This window comes from Pelobates fuscus, chromosome 4, assembly GCF_036172605.1.
Source record: "Pelobates fuscus isolate aPelFus1 chromosome 4, aPelFus1.pri, whole genome shotgun sequence".
NCBI lineage: Eukaryota > Metazoa > Chordata > Amphibia > Anura > Pelobatidae > Pelobates > Pelobates fuscus.
The window spans coordinates 102095724-102114827 of NC_086320.1; the positions used below are offsets into that span (position 1 = coordinate 102095724).

General features: G+C 42.2%; 1 protein-coding gene across 1 annotated transcript in view; it reads left to right on the forward strand.

Annotated features, from left to right (window-relative positions):
* The window catches only part of CCDC178 (coiled-coil domain containing 178), a 418122-nt gene that overhangs the window by 54865 nt on the left and 344153 nt on the right, over nt 1-19104 (forward strand). The window contains exons 4-6 of the mRNA XM_063451434.1: nt 515-549; nt 1971-2062; nt 10119-10325. Coding sequence (XP_063307504.1) covers nt 515-549; nt 1971-2062; nt 10119-10325 — 334 coding nt within the window. The remainder of the gene's footprint in view (nt 1-514; nt 550-1970; nt 2063-10118; nt 10326-19104) is intronic.

The window sequence follows — 19104 nt, forward strand, 5'->3', positions numbered from 1 at the left end:
GGGTTAAAGTATATATCCTTTTAAACCTATAGCTGTGCTCTCATTACATAGAACAATAGAGGACTTTTGAGAGGATATGGGATAATATGTATTTATTCAATTCTTTTTTTTGTTTGTTTCTTTGCTAATTTACTAACAAGAATACTTACTGTAATAGTTTTCATTTAATATGATAATACATTCCCGCATGGGGCGTCCCTACATGCCCAGATTTACCTGCTTTCGGATCTTTGCTTTCATTTGGTTTTATATTGTCTGATTGTTTAATATATAATCCATAATTATAGTTTTATATTTGACACTATTACAGAATCCACTGATTAGATGTGTGGTTGGGAAACTGATCAGCATTTTCTGTACAATTATTTTCATTTAAAATGATGTTAAATTAAACGTGTAGTCATAATATCTGTCCAACAAATGAGAAAAGTGTGATTCCTGGTTCTAAATGCAGTCTCTGACTGATACTTGGAGTTCACAGAGTAACTAACTCATTTAAATGTTGTCTTTGCAGAATGAAGACATTTCACAGAAGTACAGTGTCCCACGGTAAGATTAATGACTGATCATGAAAAGATTAATGTTTAAAGCGGCATATTAGTTCATGCCCTATCTTCTAGTTGTATTATAAAAATTTCATAAGGAATATGTTCAGTAACCAGAAGCGTGCTATGAGTTGGAAGCTGAATTTAGGTCAAATTTATGGCAATTTAGCTGATTCTCAACTTAAAAGGATTTGGATTTTAGTTTTACATTTTAACCAGTTTTAAGTGAAGGTCCGCACATAATGCATTGTAGTTTTTATTAAAATGGCTGTTGCTTAAATTTCTCATAAACACGTACTTTTTATGAAACTCTTGTATACTGCATTAAAAATATAAAAATTATCTGCTTTATATTAAGGGAAATATAAGTTTGGCAGCTTCTTATTCAATTTTTTGCCATTTTATATGCCATCATGAACCCAAGGCAGATTAAATATTTCTCATGTGGAGTTCACACCAGAAGAAGTGGTTTTATCAGAGTTTGTACAGATGTTTAAACAGCAACTAGATGCATACTTACAAAAACATAATATTCAATAATATAATCTTGCAAACATGTATTCCTGACCCTATAGTGTTAACACCACCATCTAGCCCCCCTGGGCCCCTCATGCCTCCATAAATACAGTAAAAATCTTACTGTATTCAAGCCTGAAGCTGTAAATCTGCATGCTGTTAGACTCAGAAAAACAAGCAGTCTGCTGACATGTTGTAGCCTGATCCAATCACAGTGCTTCCCCATAGGATTGGCTGAAACTGACAAAGAGGCAGATCAAGGGCAGGGCCAGCATGATTCAAACACAGCCCTGGCCAATCGGCTCTCCTCATAGAGATGAATTGAATCAATTAATCTCTATGAGGAAAGTTCAGTGTCTGCATGCAGAGGGAGGAGATACTGAATCACAGGATGCTGTGCGCAGTGCTGCCCTGTGCTCTGCTGACAGCAGATCTGAGTGGATGGAGGCATATTATGCCTCCATCAACTCAGAAGACCCTCTGGTTCACTCTGAGTGACTGCAACTGGAGGTGTTCCTAGCTTTCAATGTAAACACTGTATTTTCTCAGAAAATACATTGTTTACATGAGAAAGGCTGCAGGGAGCTATAGTTCTCACCTGAACAACCTCATTAACCTGACGTTGTTCAGGTGACTATAGTGTCCCTTTAACTATGTAACTATGTAAGTCCATTTTAAGTCTAAAACAAATGCTCTGAAAACAGACTGTTGTAACAGAGAGATCTGGGTCACTATCCGGTTTGTACTGAATTTCTCAGAAAAAAAAATATTTATCCTCATAAAATGTAGCAGTACAAAAATATATTGTCAAACATATGCACATTGTTTACATGGGTTACTATTGAGAGGGTTTTGGATATCTTTAAGTAATTGAATAATAAATAAATACCCTTTCTTCAATATTTGCAGTGTTTCTAATGTGAACGTTGAAAATCAAATCAGTGATACCAAGATGGAATCTCCAAACTTACATATTAAAGGGACCGGGCTGATTGATGCAGGTAATCTCATTTGTGGATTAAGCATTACTCCATCAACCGTATTAAAGATATAAGCATAGATATTTTGCAGTTGCTGTTATCTTTTGTTTCCTGTGTATATTCTTAAACTGTAAATGTAAGTACTTATAAACCAAACCAGCACTGTTGGGCAGTTTGGTCACTGTGTTTTGTTAATTATCTGAAACAAACACACAATGTGGACCATGGACTAATTTTCTTATCAATATTAGGACTAGTCTAGGAATTGCCATGTAAAGCTTAAGACAGAAATCTATTGTATTTATTGTGAATCGTTTATAGAATTATTGTTGTACAGAGAAAATTCCTCTTTGAAAGATGGAAAGAAAAGGTTACCTAATTTCTTTTCACTTGAAAACTTGGTAATGTAAATAATGTTACGGTTAAATTGCTGGAATTGGCAATAAACATTACCTGTTTGGGGTTATGTTCCTTCCAGATTAGCAGCAAGTCACTGACGGATAATTCATGCTCGAGGTATAAGATACATGCATCTTCTCACTCAGACAGCATTTCCTCTGAAACATAAATTTAAAAGTAAGAATAAAAAAAGGCCCATAGAGTAATAGAATTAAGCTATCTCTTTTAGAATTATTCTATAATATTTCTCCTATCTCCATTTTTCATAACATTTTATTGAGGAATAAAGCATAAAACAAAAGCTGCATACACAGACATTGCTGCATACATAGACAAAGAAAATCAAGGAAAAATCTCTTAAGTGAGTCCTACACTAACCCATTACCTTGCTGTTTTCAGCTAAATGGCTAAATCTCTAATGCCATTGAAAGGGGTATCTTTCTGAACCCCTAAATACTTATCAACCCTTAATAGTGTAAACATGGGGTGGGAGGCAGCATGGGGTGGGAGGCAGCTGTGTCCCACGTGCTACAGCTTGAAACCCGGGTAGCTCACCTGGAGCTGACCATGGAGGACACGGCCAACAGATCAAGAAGGAACAACATCCGTCTGAGGGGTCTGCCGGAGAGAGAAGGCGAGGGCCCCTTAGAGTCTACACTGCTAGCTCTGTTCCAGCCGCTGCTGCCAACCATACCAGCCGACCGTTGGTGTATAGAGAGAGCACATAGGGCCCTCCGCGCAAGGAGACAGGAGCCCAACTCCCCAAGGGATGTCATCATCAAATTCCTTCACTACCAAACGAAGGAGGCCCTGATGAGAAGGAGCAGGGAGGAAGAATTAAAGCACGAAGGGGCCACTCTACAGCTGTACCAGGATCTGGCTCCCAGCACCCTGCAGAGAAGGAGAGAGTGGAGGCCCATAACTGAGGCACTGAGAAGAGCCGGAGTGCGGTATGCCTGGGGCCATCCTTTCAAGATGTTGGCGTTCCGAGGAGGAAGAGCTCACGTTCTGACACCTGAGGGAGACCCGGTGAAATTTCTGGCAGAGCTACAAGTACCACCGCCGGCACAGCTACAGACACACCCGGAGACCAGAGATGCCCTAATGCCCCTACCGACGGAGTGGCAGGAGGCCGGAGCACGGCGGCGCTGACGACCGGAGAGGCTACAGTACCATGGCAGAGGGTCGGAGTGCCATAACAGGGAGGCAGAATGGCGGGGGGCACTGTGACATGGGGGGGGGGGGGGTCTCAGTGACTTTATTTGGGTGGGAGGGAAAGGGAATTGGGACTCATCACCCAGATCCACATGGCCCAAGAAACATGGCCGCCTTCAACATTGGAGATTTTTTTTTTTCTCTTTTTCCCGCCCTTTTTCAATCTGGCGGGCTAGCAGGGAGCGGGACCCTGTGTCTGGGAGGAGGGGGGGAGGGATTGGAGAGTATGGCGGGTGTACGGCAAGCGGGGTAACCCCACGGAGTGGTCAGGGAGGCTGCAGGGGGCTAAGGGGCAGCACGCCACAAAGGGGGGCACGGAGCCACCCTCTCGCGGCTGGGGGGGGGCACTGGGTCGCCACACGACCCCTAACATAGTAGGCAGAGCAACTGAATATACACAGTAGGGGACTAGGGGCTGGGGGCGAGGAATAGGGGGACGAGGAATAGGGGGACGAGGTGTAAAACCCCAAACCAGATGAGGTACACGCTAAGCAGGGGGTGGAGGGGGGGTACCAGCATGCAGATGGGGTGAAATGTGGCGCCCCCCCCCCAAAAAATAAAAAAATAAAATTAAAAACCACTTACCCAAATTACCCGAAAAGGGGAGCGGCGGCGCGAGACCCCCAAACCCCAGCAGAATAGTAGAGGTTACAAGAGGCTTCGCCCCCGGTGGTGGCCCTGTTTCACTCCACCCCTCCCCATTTTGACACAACCCCACACAGGTAGTGGGGGCCCCCGCTCCAACCCAAGAGATCCAGACAGATAATGCCGCTAGTGGGGAGCCATCGGCGGCTAGGCAGACGGGTAGAGGAAGGGCTGGTCGAATCCACCCTCCTAGCAGAAAAGGGTGCCTCAGGAGAGCAGGCAGAGCTGGGCACAGGGTCCTCGGGGGGGGGGGGAGGGGAGGTCCTGTGCAACAGGGCGAGGAGGCAATCCTAGAGAGTGAAGGGGCAGAGGAGGCTTTAAGGGAACGACACAAGCAGTGGTATACAGGTAGCTGGTCGGAGGCGGACCCAAAGTTGTGTTTTTTGTCCTTTTTCCTATACATGCTTTCCGGCTTTTCTGGCTACAGATAAGACCAGACGACTACAACCGAGCACCACGCGTGCCCGGTTGAGACTTCATACCTATTTTCTTCTTCCACTTTCTATCTCCCCTATCCCTCCCCCCCTACCTTGGGGGAGGAGGGATAGGCACCTTGGGGCTGGGGGTCCCTGTGGCTAGGAGTATGGATCCGGACTTGGACAGAGGTGGGCGTACCTAAGGGCGACACTTTTAGGCCGTTAGCATGGCCCTGAAAATAACATCCTTAAATGTGAAAGGCCTTAACACACCGAACAAGAGACGTCTTCTGTTCAGAGAACTGAAGAGAATGCGGTCCGACATTGCCTTCGTTCAGGAAACACATATCCCGAAACAAGCTCCCTTCCAACTGAAAGACCACACATTTAGAGTTTCCTACGAAGCCAGAAAACACACAAAACATAATGGAGTGGCGATCTTAATCCGCAATAGCTGCCCTTTACAAGTAGTCTCCACCACGGTGGACCCGAACGGGAGATATATCATTGTTTCAGGCACTCTACTATCGCATCAAATACATCTCATAAACGTTTATGCCCCTAACCATACAGACCAGAGCTTTTGGGATGACTTGACAACCATAATACAAACACTAAACCACGGCCTTATCATATTGGGGGGCGATCTGAACGCGGTGACGAACCCAGCGGTGGATAGGAGCGCGCAACGAAACGCCCCAGGACCCCTAGGTCGGGGAGGACAGGATAGGCAGCTTCACAAGTTCATCATGGCTACTGGGTTGGTGGATATCTGGAGAGCAAATCATCCGAGTACGAGGGATTTCACCTTCTACTCAGCGCCGCATGGCACTTACTCCCGACTCGACATGTTCTTGATTAATGAGCGATCGCTGGCGCAGGTTACGGGTTCAGAGATAGGATCCATATCGTGGTCGGACCACACAGATGTCCATATCACCATGGGGAATCTATGCAACACTTCCTCATGGACATGGAAATTAAACTCATCCCTATTGAAGGACCCAGAGGCAGTGGAACAGATCCGCACAGACATCCTGGAGTATTTCAACTCCAATGCCACGCCGGACATGAGTCCGGAGATACTTTGGGCAGCACATAAAACGGTTATAAGAGGGTTGCTTATTAAGTTAGCGACGGCAAAAAAGAAAATAAAAGCCCAGAGCCTTCAGAGGCTCTTGTCAGACCTGCGGTCACTGGAACAGGCACACAAAGCAAACCCAAACGAGGACACATATAGACGGTTAGAGGCGACACGCCATGCCATACGAGCTTTGTTAGTAGACGACACAGCTAGAGCCATGACCTGGACCAAAAGAACTTTCTACGAACGAGCAAATAAAATGGACACTCTCTTAGCCCGAGTCCTTAGACCCAGAGCTAAAAGGGGACACATAACTTCCATACGCCACTCCGACAGTTCAGTTAAAACACTACCAAGCGATATAGCCGACGTATTTACTAACTATTATAAGTCCCTCTACAACCACTCCCCAAACTCGGACACCCGGACGACGAGGAGACCCTTCGGTTCGTGCGGGACCTCGGACTCCCTAAACTGCCCCTAGAAGCCGTCGCTGCCTTAGCAGCCGACATTACCCCAGACGAAATAGACCGAGCAATAACGTCATTAAAAGGGAACAAAGCCCCAGGACCCGACGGGTTCGACGGAAGCTACTACAAAACATTCCGAGAAGAACTGGTCCCCCACTTAGCAGCGGTATTCCAGGGGTTTCAGAAGGGAGGCTCCCCGAACCCAGACATGTCCCTAGCCACCATCATATTATTGCCGAAACCAGAAAAAGACCCCATGTCCCCTGGGAGCTACAGACCCATTTCCCTCATGAATCACGACATGAAAGTCCTAGCGAAAATCCAAGCAGAACGCCTCAACCCGTTCCTCGCGACCCTGATCGACGCGGACCAAGTCGGCTTTATTCCAAATAGACAGTTATTTGAAAACACTCGTAGAAACATAGACTTGATATGGAGGCAGGCGGCCATGAAAACCCCGACGCTGCTCGTGTTGCTTGACGCAGAAAAAGCATTTGATCGTACCTGTTCACCCTTTTGACTCACCTAGGGTTTCCCGAACAGTTCATGACACTATTAAGAGCGATGTATACTAATGTCAGAGCACAGGTGAAGATCTCGGGGGCCCTGCTCCGACCCTTCCAGCTTTCCAACGGTACGAGGCAGGGATGTCCCCTTTCCCCCTTGCTGTTTGTACTCTCACGAGAACCTCTGCTACAGGCGCTACGGCGCCACCCGGACATAAAGGGAGTAATAGTGGGAGGACGAGAGTTCCTGGTATCAGCCTACGCGGATGATGTGCTCTTGCCTCTGACCGACCCGGTAAAGTCAATGGGAGCCTTGCAGGAGGTACTGAATACCTTCGGGACCTTTTCAGGATACAAGGCGAATATGGCAAAATCGGGCGCCCTCCCAATAGGGGTACCAGCAGCAACCACAGCCCATATACACGACACATACCACCTAAAAATTGAACAACAAGCACTTAAGTATTTGGGCATACGCCTGACGGCTAAACCGGAAAAACTATACGACCAAAACTACACGCCCTTAATAAACCACCTAGTACGGGACATGGAGACATGGGTAGACAGGCCTATCTCATGGATCGGGCGCATCCATGCCGTAAAAATGAACATCTTGCCTAGGCTACTATTTATGTTCCAAGCGCTCCCCATCCGTGTCACTAAAGTCTCACTACAACCCCTACAGAGGGCAATCAGAGCCTTCATATGGCAAAACAAACGACACAGGATATCTAGATTCATTTTATATAGACCATGCTCGAGAGGGTGACTGGGACTCCCAAACATCTACTACTATTACATAGCGACACAACTGACACAAGCGGCAATGTGGCACTCGCCGCCAGGGGACCGCAAATGGGCCGACGTAGAATCCCTAATGACGGGCGCAGACCTCCCGCAGCTTCTCATGTGGGTACCAAAAGAACACAGACCAGAGATTAAGGTCACTTGCCCTACTATAATTAATTCCCTACAGATATGGGACACCTTTAACCCCTTAAGGACCAAACTTCTGGAATAAAAGGGAATCATGACGTGTCAGACATGTCATGTGTCCTTAAGGGGTTAAGCTAAAATTCCAGCTGGCATCAGACCCATCACCTATTATGCCATACTTACGCAACAAAGCCTTCCTCCCGGGCATGACAGCCAGAGACTTCAAAAACTTAGAAAGTATAGGATTACAACGCATCTGCCAGCTATACGAGGGCACAGGTGTTATCTCCTTTGACACACTAAGACAGCGGGGTCACCTCTCACCCGCCGATTTTTTTTAGATACATACAAATTAGAGACTTCGCGAACAAGGCGCACATAAAAACAGCGGCCCGGAGACGGACGACGTTCTTCGAACGCATCTGCCTCCACGAAATTATACCCAAAGGCATGATAACGCTCATGTACGCCCACCTCTGTGCAGAAGCTAGGGACTGGGGCAAATTAGCCTATACAGATCACTGGGAAAGAGACCTAGGGGACACACTAGAAGGTATAGAGTGGCAAGAGATCTGGGAGGCAAATCATACCTCGTCGGTGTGCGTGGCCCTCCAGGAGCAATCTATTAAAACAATGCTCCGCTGGTACACTACTCTAGTTAAACTATTCCAAATGCACAAGACTCCTACAGATGAGTGCTGGAGAGGGTGTGGCCTGAGGGGGACATACGTCCACATGTGGTGGGAATGTCCACAGATGAACACATTTTGGAAAAGGGTGCAGACGCTACTGACACAGGTCTTTGGCAGAGCACCGGGCCTCGACCCATGGCTATACCTTTTAAGTAGGACTCTGGACGGCTGGACTAGGCAAGAACAAAAGCTTATCCATAAAATTACCCTAGCAGCAAGGAGGGCAGTAGCCACAGACTGGCTTAAGCCAGGCACTCCGCCTATCGCAGGAGTCATTAACAGGATTAAAGAAGTCCACCTAATGGACGACCTGACAGCTAGAATAAGGGGCACTCAAAAAACTTTTCAAAAGATATGGGAACCCTGGGAAAACTCCAACCTGAGTAACTGACACCCAACCTATCCCTGATGGAGACTCACTGGTCCTCCCCCCCCCCTCCCCTATCTTCTTTCTGCTCACTATCTCTTTCTCCAAGCCTATTTGGCAAAATCAAAATAACTGACCAACGCACTGCACCCACGGGAACAGACACAGGGGACATAGAGAAAATGGACACTTCAGCAGAGGGAACTGGGCGTCACACCACACATGACCTGCCATGAGCAAAGCGCAAACCTTCTAGATCACTAGCAAGGCACCAACTGGGCCGTAACGACCAGTGATGCGGTTATACATGCTACGGTGGAACAGCCACATAGCGCCGAACGCACCAAAACACGTTCACAAAGTACATACAGAGACCCCATGGCAGGTCCGCTGAAAGACCATGTTAAACGCACTATACTCTCAGTTAACCCATGTCTAATGCATGCTAATCCGTGTTCAAACTGTGCAAGTTCTTGTATGCAACATGTCGTGTCAAGACTAAATAAAGAATTAAAAAAAAAACTGTATAGTGTGCTATGAACGTTATCAGACGTGAGTGCATTTAATTTAAACTGTATACAGTATGTTATTTACTGTATCAGACATGAGTGTATGTCCTTTAAACGTTATAATGTGCTATGTATTCTATGAGAAGTTATTGGATTCTCCATAACGTAAATATCTTTATTTAGTAGACCATTAACAATATCCTTTCTTTATTATGCTTATGCTTTTTGGGGTTTTTTTTTTAACAAACTGTACCTGCCACTATAAATAGTGTTTATATTAAACCTTCATCATATTTATATTACTTTTTACATTTATTGATACATTACTTCTATTTTCCAAAGGGCCATTTTTATTTCAGGATGAGTGTGAGATGGGAGTTTAACCATAACTGAGTATATCTAGGTGGCATAATGATTCCATAACGTAGTTCTATGTACCATGGTAAGAAATCTAGCACAAGGCTAAGGTGTTCTATTTACACAAATTAATTTATAAAATTACTTGTAATAATATAACGATACATAACTGTGAGCTTTAATTTTGTGTAACTCTGTGCTACACTCATACATACTTAGTCTAAGCATATGTAAAAAAAAAGAACAAAAAGTACCGGTATGTAAATTACCATGTGAAATCCTGGATCCCTGAAAACTGGTTTACCTTTAATTTTGGTTAGTACATATTACTGCTGCTATCTAGTGTTTCATTACTTTGCAAATGCAGTCAGTTCTGGATATGAGTTGAACGCCTGTATGTAACTGTGAGAAAGGTATGTAGAGAGGCAAGCGCCTTCTTAAAATGTGTTCCATTTTACAGTATATTACGATCATTTCTCAGGGTTGATATTACCAGATGCAGCTTTTAAAAGAGACACTAAAGCCATCATTTCAGAGGTTGTAGAGCTAATATGGCGTCTTGAAACGGATCGTCAAGAAGCAGAAGAGGCTTTAAAACTGGAAAAGGCAAGAAAGCAAGCACTCATTGCAAAGGTTGATGGACTTTCCCTATGGAAGCTTTGTCAACTTCCTGAAGCTGTTCAGAGAGGTAAGAACTTTGTTTCCTCTCGTAGAATATTGTTAGCTGGTAATTCCTTTGTAGATTATTTTGTTCTTCCTGCTTTGAAACCAAATAACTGTATCACTTTAAAATAAACAGCTTTTAGACCTTGATTTAATACAGTATTGCTGGATAAGCTTTTCAAATGATTTAATATTTTTGGATAAACTTTTAAAATGATTTCAAATTATGACATTAAAATCTTGTATTTTTTTTATATTTTTTGATATATTGATATATTTTTTATAAAACGTATATTTTTTTTTACATTTTAATATTTAATATTGTGAAAAAAAATATTTTAGATGTTTAGACAAAAAAATTAACTCATTTGGAAATCTTATCCAACAATATTAAATCGAGATGTTAGTGCTTGATTTAAAAGTTTTCCAAATGACTCAGTACTGTTTCCAATGATGTATCTACAAACATTCCCATAGACTTTAATGGTCACTTCTGAAGAAAAATCACTTGGAAACTTTTCATTTAAAAGGCTTATTAAATCAAGGTTTCATTAAAGGAAACCATACAAACAACAAGAAAAAAAACCCTAAAAGTGATAAGGGTGTCCATGACCTAATACATATAATGTGCTTACAGGTATAAATCCCCGCTTGTACAGGGCAGGCAGGATAACTACGATAGGGATATAATGGTATTCGTGGGTAAAGATATATAATAATATAATATCACAAATATATATAATATCAAATACAACACCAATCCCAAGGGCAGGAGTAGGCAACCTTCGGCACCCCAGATGTTGTGGACTACATCCCCCCATAATGCTCTTACATCTATAATGCTGGCAAAGCATCATGGGAGGTGTAGTCCAAAACATCTGGAGTGCGGAAGGTTGCCTATGCCTGCCCTAGGGGGTTGGTCAAGCATATACTATCAGGATATATTTGTCCCCTTAAAGGGGTGTATCCACTCCACAGTAACTTCTAAAATGAATTAATCTCATGTAAAATAAAGCAGATAACCAGTAGTGTAAAACTGTATATCATTTATTGATTGAATGAAACAGAATGCACTTACAAAATGGAAGATAAAACCAATCCTATCACCACATCCAGTGTTACTTAGTCCTGGTACTCAGTCCTTTGATTCTGACCCACACAAATGGATTAGATGAGATGCAGGTAAAAGCAAACATTCAAATATTAAAATAAACACAATATAAGTCTCAACATATTTTGGCTTGGTTCTAGACTTCTTCAGGAAATGTAGCTCCTATTCCAGTCTTTCTATAAATAGCTGCAGAGTGTAAGAGGCAATGCACACACTCACCAGGGGAATACTCCCATTGGGGTGCTCCATACCAGGAGGACCGACTCCCAAACAATCCAACTAGAACTAAAATATATGTCTGGGCACACCATTTCTTAATAACAGGAGTCTTTTATTTGGAGTTCAGAGGAAAAGACAATGCTTCGGCTCTATCCTTGACTTGACAAAGGCGCAGGATAATACTGAAACATTGTCTCTTACTCTGAACTCCAAATAAAAGACTGCCTGTTAGTTTCAGAAACCATTGGGGGAGCACAGACGTATGTTTTTGATCTCTATAAATAGCGTCCTTCCTGGAGAATGCCCTCATAATTTGCAGTCTGTTTCCTTTTAAAATGTTGTTTGAAGCAGAATCATATTTTTAAAATAAATGGCTGCCTCTTTTTTGAAGATATTTCTCTTAATAAAACATTGCCATGGCAGTGTCAGCATAGTACTTCATGCAAATTAACTACATTTTCAAATAATTTTCCTCTTCAGTTGAGTTGTGTCATGGCACATGGTTCACTGTTGATTGTGAGTTTGTCGTTGTTGATTCTCTGTCACAGAATTCACATAGCGAATAAACAGATTCTAGACTCCTGATTCTAAGCATACCCTTGACATTCACATTGAAGTCTAAAAGAATCGAATACTGACAAACATACAATTATAGAGTGACAACTGAAATAAACGTAGCAAATTAAGGAAATAAATGTAGAAATTCACACCAATATATCCTACAACTGGGCACATCTTCACTCTGTCAATCATTGTGATGTGGTCTGTCCTTTTACCATGGCAGTCAGCATATGGAGAGCATACAGTGAGAATTAAAAATTAAACATGATTCTATATTTCCTGTTCATTTGCAATGTTTGTCCTGACATTGCCTTTCCTGAATTGGATTATTATGTAAATTGATGCACCATTAATATACATATAAAAGAAAACATAGCATCTAATGGAAAAGGATTAAAATAAGTCAGAAGTGATTTTTAGTGTTTTTACAGTGTAAATTCCAGGCAAATGACAGTTCCCCTTTAAATGCCTGTGAATTTTTGTTGTTGTTGTTTTTGAGTATGTGCCAGATAACATGAATAATAAGAATTGTTTGACCAGAAATTAGATATATAAAAAAAATCCCTTCAGTATGGTTGTACTCCAAAGCATCTGTTTAGTATTAAATACTGATTTATTTTTAGTTTTGCTATGAAATGCATCTTTGTATGTACAAGCCAGATTTATTGTTTCAATGAATATTGTTAGATATTAAATTATGAGCTCTCTAGCATAAATGGTTCATAAATGTTGGTGAGTTTAAATTTATGTAACTTTTCAAATAAATAACATTTAAACATTAGTGGGTTCAAGTACTAATAAGTGATTTGTGTTAAATGGAAAACTGAATTATGAAATATACACCAAATACCTGGATGTGATTACATTTTAAAGTATTCTCTCTAACAAATCTAATAAGAGAAAGAGCCCAACTCCAAAATATCTACCACCATGAACAGCATTCTGCAGCAAAGGGGGGTGGGAAAGTAGAGATAACAGGCAATTCCTTACTGCGTATTAGGGTTAGGACCACTGCAAGACTATTTTGTGCCCACTTCCCCAAAAATGATTTTTTTCCCCTCCAACCCCTTTGTGTGTCTCTTTCTCCCCAACCCCTTTGTGTGTCTTTTTCTCATTCCCCAGTCCCTCTGTGTGTCTCTTCTCTCAAAGCACCTTTGAGTGGCTTTTTCTCACTCCCAAAAAATTTATATTTGTCCTCCAGCTCCTCTATTTATCTCTTTGTGCCTTCCAGTCCTTCTGTGCGCCTCTTTGCCCCCTCAGCCACTCTGTGAGCTTATTTGTCCCACCTTAGCCTTTGTGTACCTATTTGTTCCCCCCCACTCTTCCGTGCACCTCTTTGCCTCCCATCCACTCTTTTGTGCACCACTTTGCCCCCATCCCCTCTTCTGTGCATCTCTATATGCCCACCAGCCCTTCTGTGCACCTCTTTGTCCTACTTCACCCCTCTAGGTCATCGTTGTGCTCCTCAGCTATACTGTGCACTGTTTTGTTCCCCCCCAGCCCTCTATGCACCTTTTTGTGCCCCAGCCCTTCTGTGTGTTTCTTTGTCCCCTCTCTGCCCTCTGTGTACCACTTTGTTCCCCCAGTTCTTCTGTGTGCCTCTTTGTCATTGTCCCCAGTAACTAAAAACCATGGGGCCCTGGTGTGAAAATTGCCCTGGGGGCCCCCAATACATCTACCCCCTTCCACTCCCCCATACGTTTAACCTCCCATACGGTCCCCCACACACATGCAGACACAGACATACCGACACACACACACAGAGACACACATATACAGACACACTGACAGACAGGCATACACACATACATAGATACAAACACACATACACAGACAGACAGACAGACATACACACAGACATAAACAGACATACACACAAACACACACACACACACACAAACATACAGACACAGACACACATACACATATATACAGACTGAGACACACACAGATACACACATACATACATTCAAACACACATACAGACACACATTTATACAGACACACATACATACAAACAAAAATCCAAAATGTTTTAGGCACCCTCCTGTTTCCTACCTTATAGGTGCAGGAGAGTGACTTTCCCTGGGATTCAGTGGCTCAGCCTGATGGGAGTCAGAGATCCCTCCTCTCCTTCCTCCCGCACGGCTCCCGGTGTAAGCTGGGAGGAAGTGATCGGGGCAGTCACTTCCTCCCAGCTCTGATGTTATCTCAGGGGGCCGGTCGCGCTGTTAAAGCCCGGGCCCCCTGGAAATTCATTGCCATCGGGTGGCCCTAACAGCATGAGCCACCCGATGGGTCTCTTCAATGCGGCCCTGACGGTTCTACCGCGCGGGCCAGGACCGCATTACTTAGCCATCGGGTACCGAGGTCGCAGGGGTCCGCATGGCGGCAGGGCCTCCTGGAGTGAAGGGCCCGGTCGCATCTGCGACTCTTGCGACCGATGTAGTTCTGTCACTGCTGGTACCTGAATAAACAACCAATTGGTGCTACCTCATGGTGTCTCTAATCTTCTCTAATATTTCCAACACCCAATGTTTACTTATGTAGCTGAATGTCATGTAAGTTGTGCATTAGTGATATTACTGACTACTCAGTGGGAACCTGAGAGTCCCATATCACTCCATTATATACTCTGACACTCTTACCAATCAAATCAAGTTTTAGTGCTGAAGTCCTTATTTTGGATACCTAGGGTCAATGAAACAGATACAAGAGACAGAAAGAATGAGGAGACTTACGTTATGAAAGTTATATGGCGAAAATAAATACAATGCTTAAATAATTAAAAATGCAAAAATAATGAAAATTAATGAAATAATATTTTACAAAAAAAATAGCTGTCTGTGTGAAGAACAGTGACAGGAAACTAATGAACTAGTAAAAAGGATGCTAATCTACAAGTGCATTTTTGATGGAAAAATAGCCCAACAGTAAGCAAAATCACGATAAAAGTCATCAGTAGGGATAGTGAATGACCATTATAGTTATTATGCCTATTCTTATGTTAAGAACACAGGTAATTGTCCACGTTCTGAAACAAAACAAAACCTATAATTTTAAAGAGTTTAATTTGCAGTTTTTCATTGTAAAAGGTTTGGGGGGCAGAACAGATTATAAAAACACACTATGGTTAAAAATAAAAAAAATATTTATTTTTAACCTTTGAGTGTTCCTTTAATCCACTAAAGACAGAAGCAATTGTCCAAGTCCTGAACCAAAAAAAACCCCAAAATGATGCATAGAATTCCATCAGTTAGTCTGGGGCCACTAAAATTGATCCCAGCTGACAGAGGTAAATCCCAAATATCCAATGATACCTGTGTCTCCCTTGTGTGGGCAGGGATTTAATTTTGCTCACACCACAATCTGGCTAAAAATGTTTAAATGTCTATATAATGAACTGCATTCATAACTTAGTTTAAGCACTGCATATAGCTCATCTGTCTGTCTATGGCCACAAAAAAGGGCCCCAGCTGACACAGGGGATGCCTAGGTATCTACTGATTCCTGTGTCACCTGGAGTGAGTGGGGATTTAACCCTGCTCAGACAAAATTGTTAGGACTTCCATGCCGCCCTAACGGCGTTAAGGCCCATCCTAACCAAGTAAGGTTTCAGAGTTGTGATACATCTGCAGGCATTCAATATACTGCTATAAAAGTGATTTCTTGCCAAAAAGTATAACGACATTGTACTACCAGCAAATGTACGTCACAAACGAATAATTGCACCACTCGAACTAACGTTATAGAACTGTATTGTATACCCCAATATTTACAATAAAAGTTTTAATAAAGAAAGAGAAAGAAAGAAAGAAAGAATGAAATAAAGGAACAGATCCACAGTGACAGTGATCAATGAATGCCTAATGCCATCCACAGAGCGGCAGTGTTCTGACTTAGCAGAGCCTTTTTCAAGCGTAAGAAAGCTTGATATAGAACAACCAGAAATATTTGGGATACGGCTGAGAAATCTAAAATTAAAAGACATAAATATACATAGTGTAAATCTGTATCAAATAGTACCTTACTTACCGTGTTCATGAACTGCACTCACTAGATTAGACGAAAGATAGCGCTCTAGGGTGCCTCCCCCGGTAGTAATGGGGGGCTATTATCTTCCTCCAGTTGCTCCAGAAGAAAAGATGAAAAACAGGACTTCCAGGATGGTGGAAAAAAGTTAAATGGCTTTATTAAAGATGACAAAAAGAGAAGTCCTGCGCTTAAGCAGCAAGGACTACAACACACATCAGCCCCAATATATAGTAAAAACCAAAGAAAAGAAAAACGTTACCTGCGCTTTCTCCTTAATCCCTATGTATATTTAGACAAATGGAGGTCATTTAGTTGCTCCAATGGCCATTGGAGGGAATGCCCGCCTGCCAACGTCAAGGCAGACCCCCCTAAGCGGGTCCTAACACTGACCCTTCAGCCTGCTTCCTTGAGCTTCTGGCAAAGATATCTCTAATGAGACAGAAAGGGGTATTTTTTATATACACCCCTATACTTATTAACCCTTAATAGGGAACACATGGGATGGGCATTGTAACCAGGCTGTGTGATACAAAGTAAATACAAATACAAAAAGTTTTTATTAAAGATGAAACATCACCCAGCAGTAAAAATAAAATATAAACTTAAAATGAGGTCCTACGCATTTCGTTCACAGTCTGGAACTTCCTCAGGGACCAAAAATTAAAACCAAATGTTATACAACAATAACAAAGCATAAAATACAGCCTAATCCCACCCTCCCACTAGTCCTGTTTTATAGGGCTAACTCCTGAGTTGATTGGTGGTAATCTGGGGGTCCTCCTCTGTTTCATCCTTCATTGGTGAAGTGGTTGATCACATCCAGCTGAATTTTTCTTATTTTGATTGCAGTCAAAAATTCCTGCAATCTGTGTCAGCCGAAAACCGGAACCGCAAGTGAACATTCACTTCCGCGTTCCATTCAATCGTGCGTTCCAACATGGGAGGTCAAGATGTTAAGATGTTTGTTAGTATGGCCCTCTGGTGGTCGCCAGGGGAATAGTCCCAAATAGTAGATATTGGAAACAGTCATATATCTATCAAGACAAAACATAATAGTATCGGCAGCTACATGGAGGAATATGATTATAAAGCATGAATTTATCATATTAGAATCCCCAATAAGTATTTGGTATAAATCGAATTTTAAAAAATAAATAAATAATTAATTATAATCTTCAATTAATTGTGAATAATGTGAAATATTAAAATACTAATACTATAACTAAAATGGAATAATAATATGTATAAATTTGGAAGAAACGGCGTTAAGGCCCATCCTAACCAAGTAAGGTTTCAGAGTTGTGATACATCTGCAGGCATTCAATATACTGCTATAAAAGTGATTTCTTGACATAAAGTATAACGACATTGTACTACCAGCCAATGTACGTCACAAACGAATAATTTGCACCACTCGAACTAACGTTATAGAACTGTATTGTATACCCCAATGTTTACAATAAAAGTTTTTAATAAAGAAAGAGAAAGAAAGAATGAAATAAAGGAACAGATACACAGTGACAGTGCAATGAATGCCTAATGCCATCCACAGAGCGGCAGTGTTCTGACTTAGCAGAGCCTTTTTCAAGCTCAAGAAAGCTTGAGAAAGGCTTTGTTGAGCTGAATTGCAGATTGTGTGGCACTGTGGAATCTTCATATGCTGGGCATGCCATCTTTATTTTATTTAATATGACAATATCCAATTTTCCAGGAATCGGAAGCATATTCATTGGTATAATATTGATTCTAAACTAAGTCTCACATTATAATTGTTAACACTGATTTCCATGCACCATTTCACTGTGATATGTTTATAGAAGTATAATGGAATGAATTGAAATGTTGCGTAATAAATCACCAACGCTTCTTGATAAATGGATTACATTGATCTTACTGTAAGAGTTTGGTCAGACATCTGCTGTCAGGTTACTTTTTCAAAAGCTCGAGCTTAAGCTAAATAAACAGCCAATTAACACGAGTGTTTGCTTTTGCTACATCACAGTCAGTAGAATGAAACAAATGTGTTTTCATCTATATTGGGAAGCATAATGTCAGTTTGATGAATGGTGTATAATTATGTAAAATATGTATTTATTGCAATGTAATAAACTAATTTAACTTTAATCTTGGCATTGCAGAAGCTGCATTGTTAGAATGTACTGTTTAATTTGGTTAGAGGTCATGGAGAGAAGCCAATACTTCTTATATTATGCCTCTACTCACGTGCTATTACATCAGGGGTGGCCAAAATGGCTTGCAGAAATACTACTCTCATTTTATTTTATCAGCTCTAAGACTGGGAAAACATTATGGTAGTTGTGCAACAGCTTAGGATCTACTTCCTGCCCACCCTTGTTTTACATAGATTCCTTGTAGCCTGGACATGAAAAGAACACTTCAGTCCCTTAAAGGACCACTATAGTGCTTCCTGGCACTATAGTGCCCTGAGGGTGCCCACACCCTCAGGGTCCCCCTCCCGCCGGGCTCTAGGGTTGGAAGGGGTTAAACTTACCTCTTTCTCCAGTGCCGGGCGGGGACTCTCCTCCTCCTCGGCTGAATGCGCATGCGGGAAGAGCCGCGCGCGCATTCAGCCAGTCTCATAGGAAAGCATTCACAATGCCATATTGTAAACATAGCAGTGTTTATTGAAAAAAGGGTTAAACCTAGCTGGACCTGGCACCCAGACACTTCATTAAGCTGAAGTGGTCTGGGTGCCTATAACATAGAAACATAGAAACATAGAATGTGACGGCAGATAAGAACCATTCGGACCATCTAGTCTGCCCAGTTTTCTAAATACTTTCATTAGTCCCTGGCATTATCTTATAGTTAGGATAGCCTTATGCCTATCCCACGCATGCTTAAACTCCTTTACTGT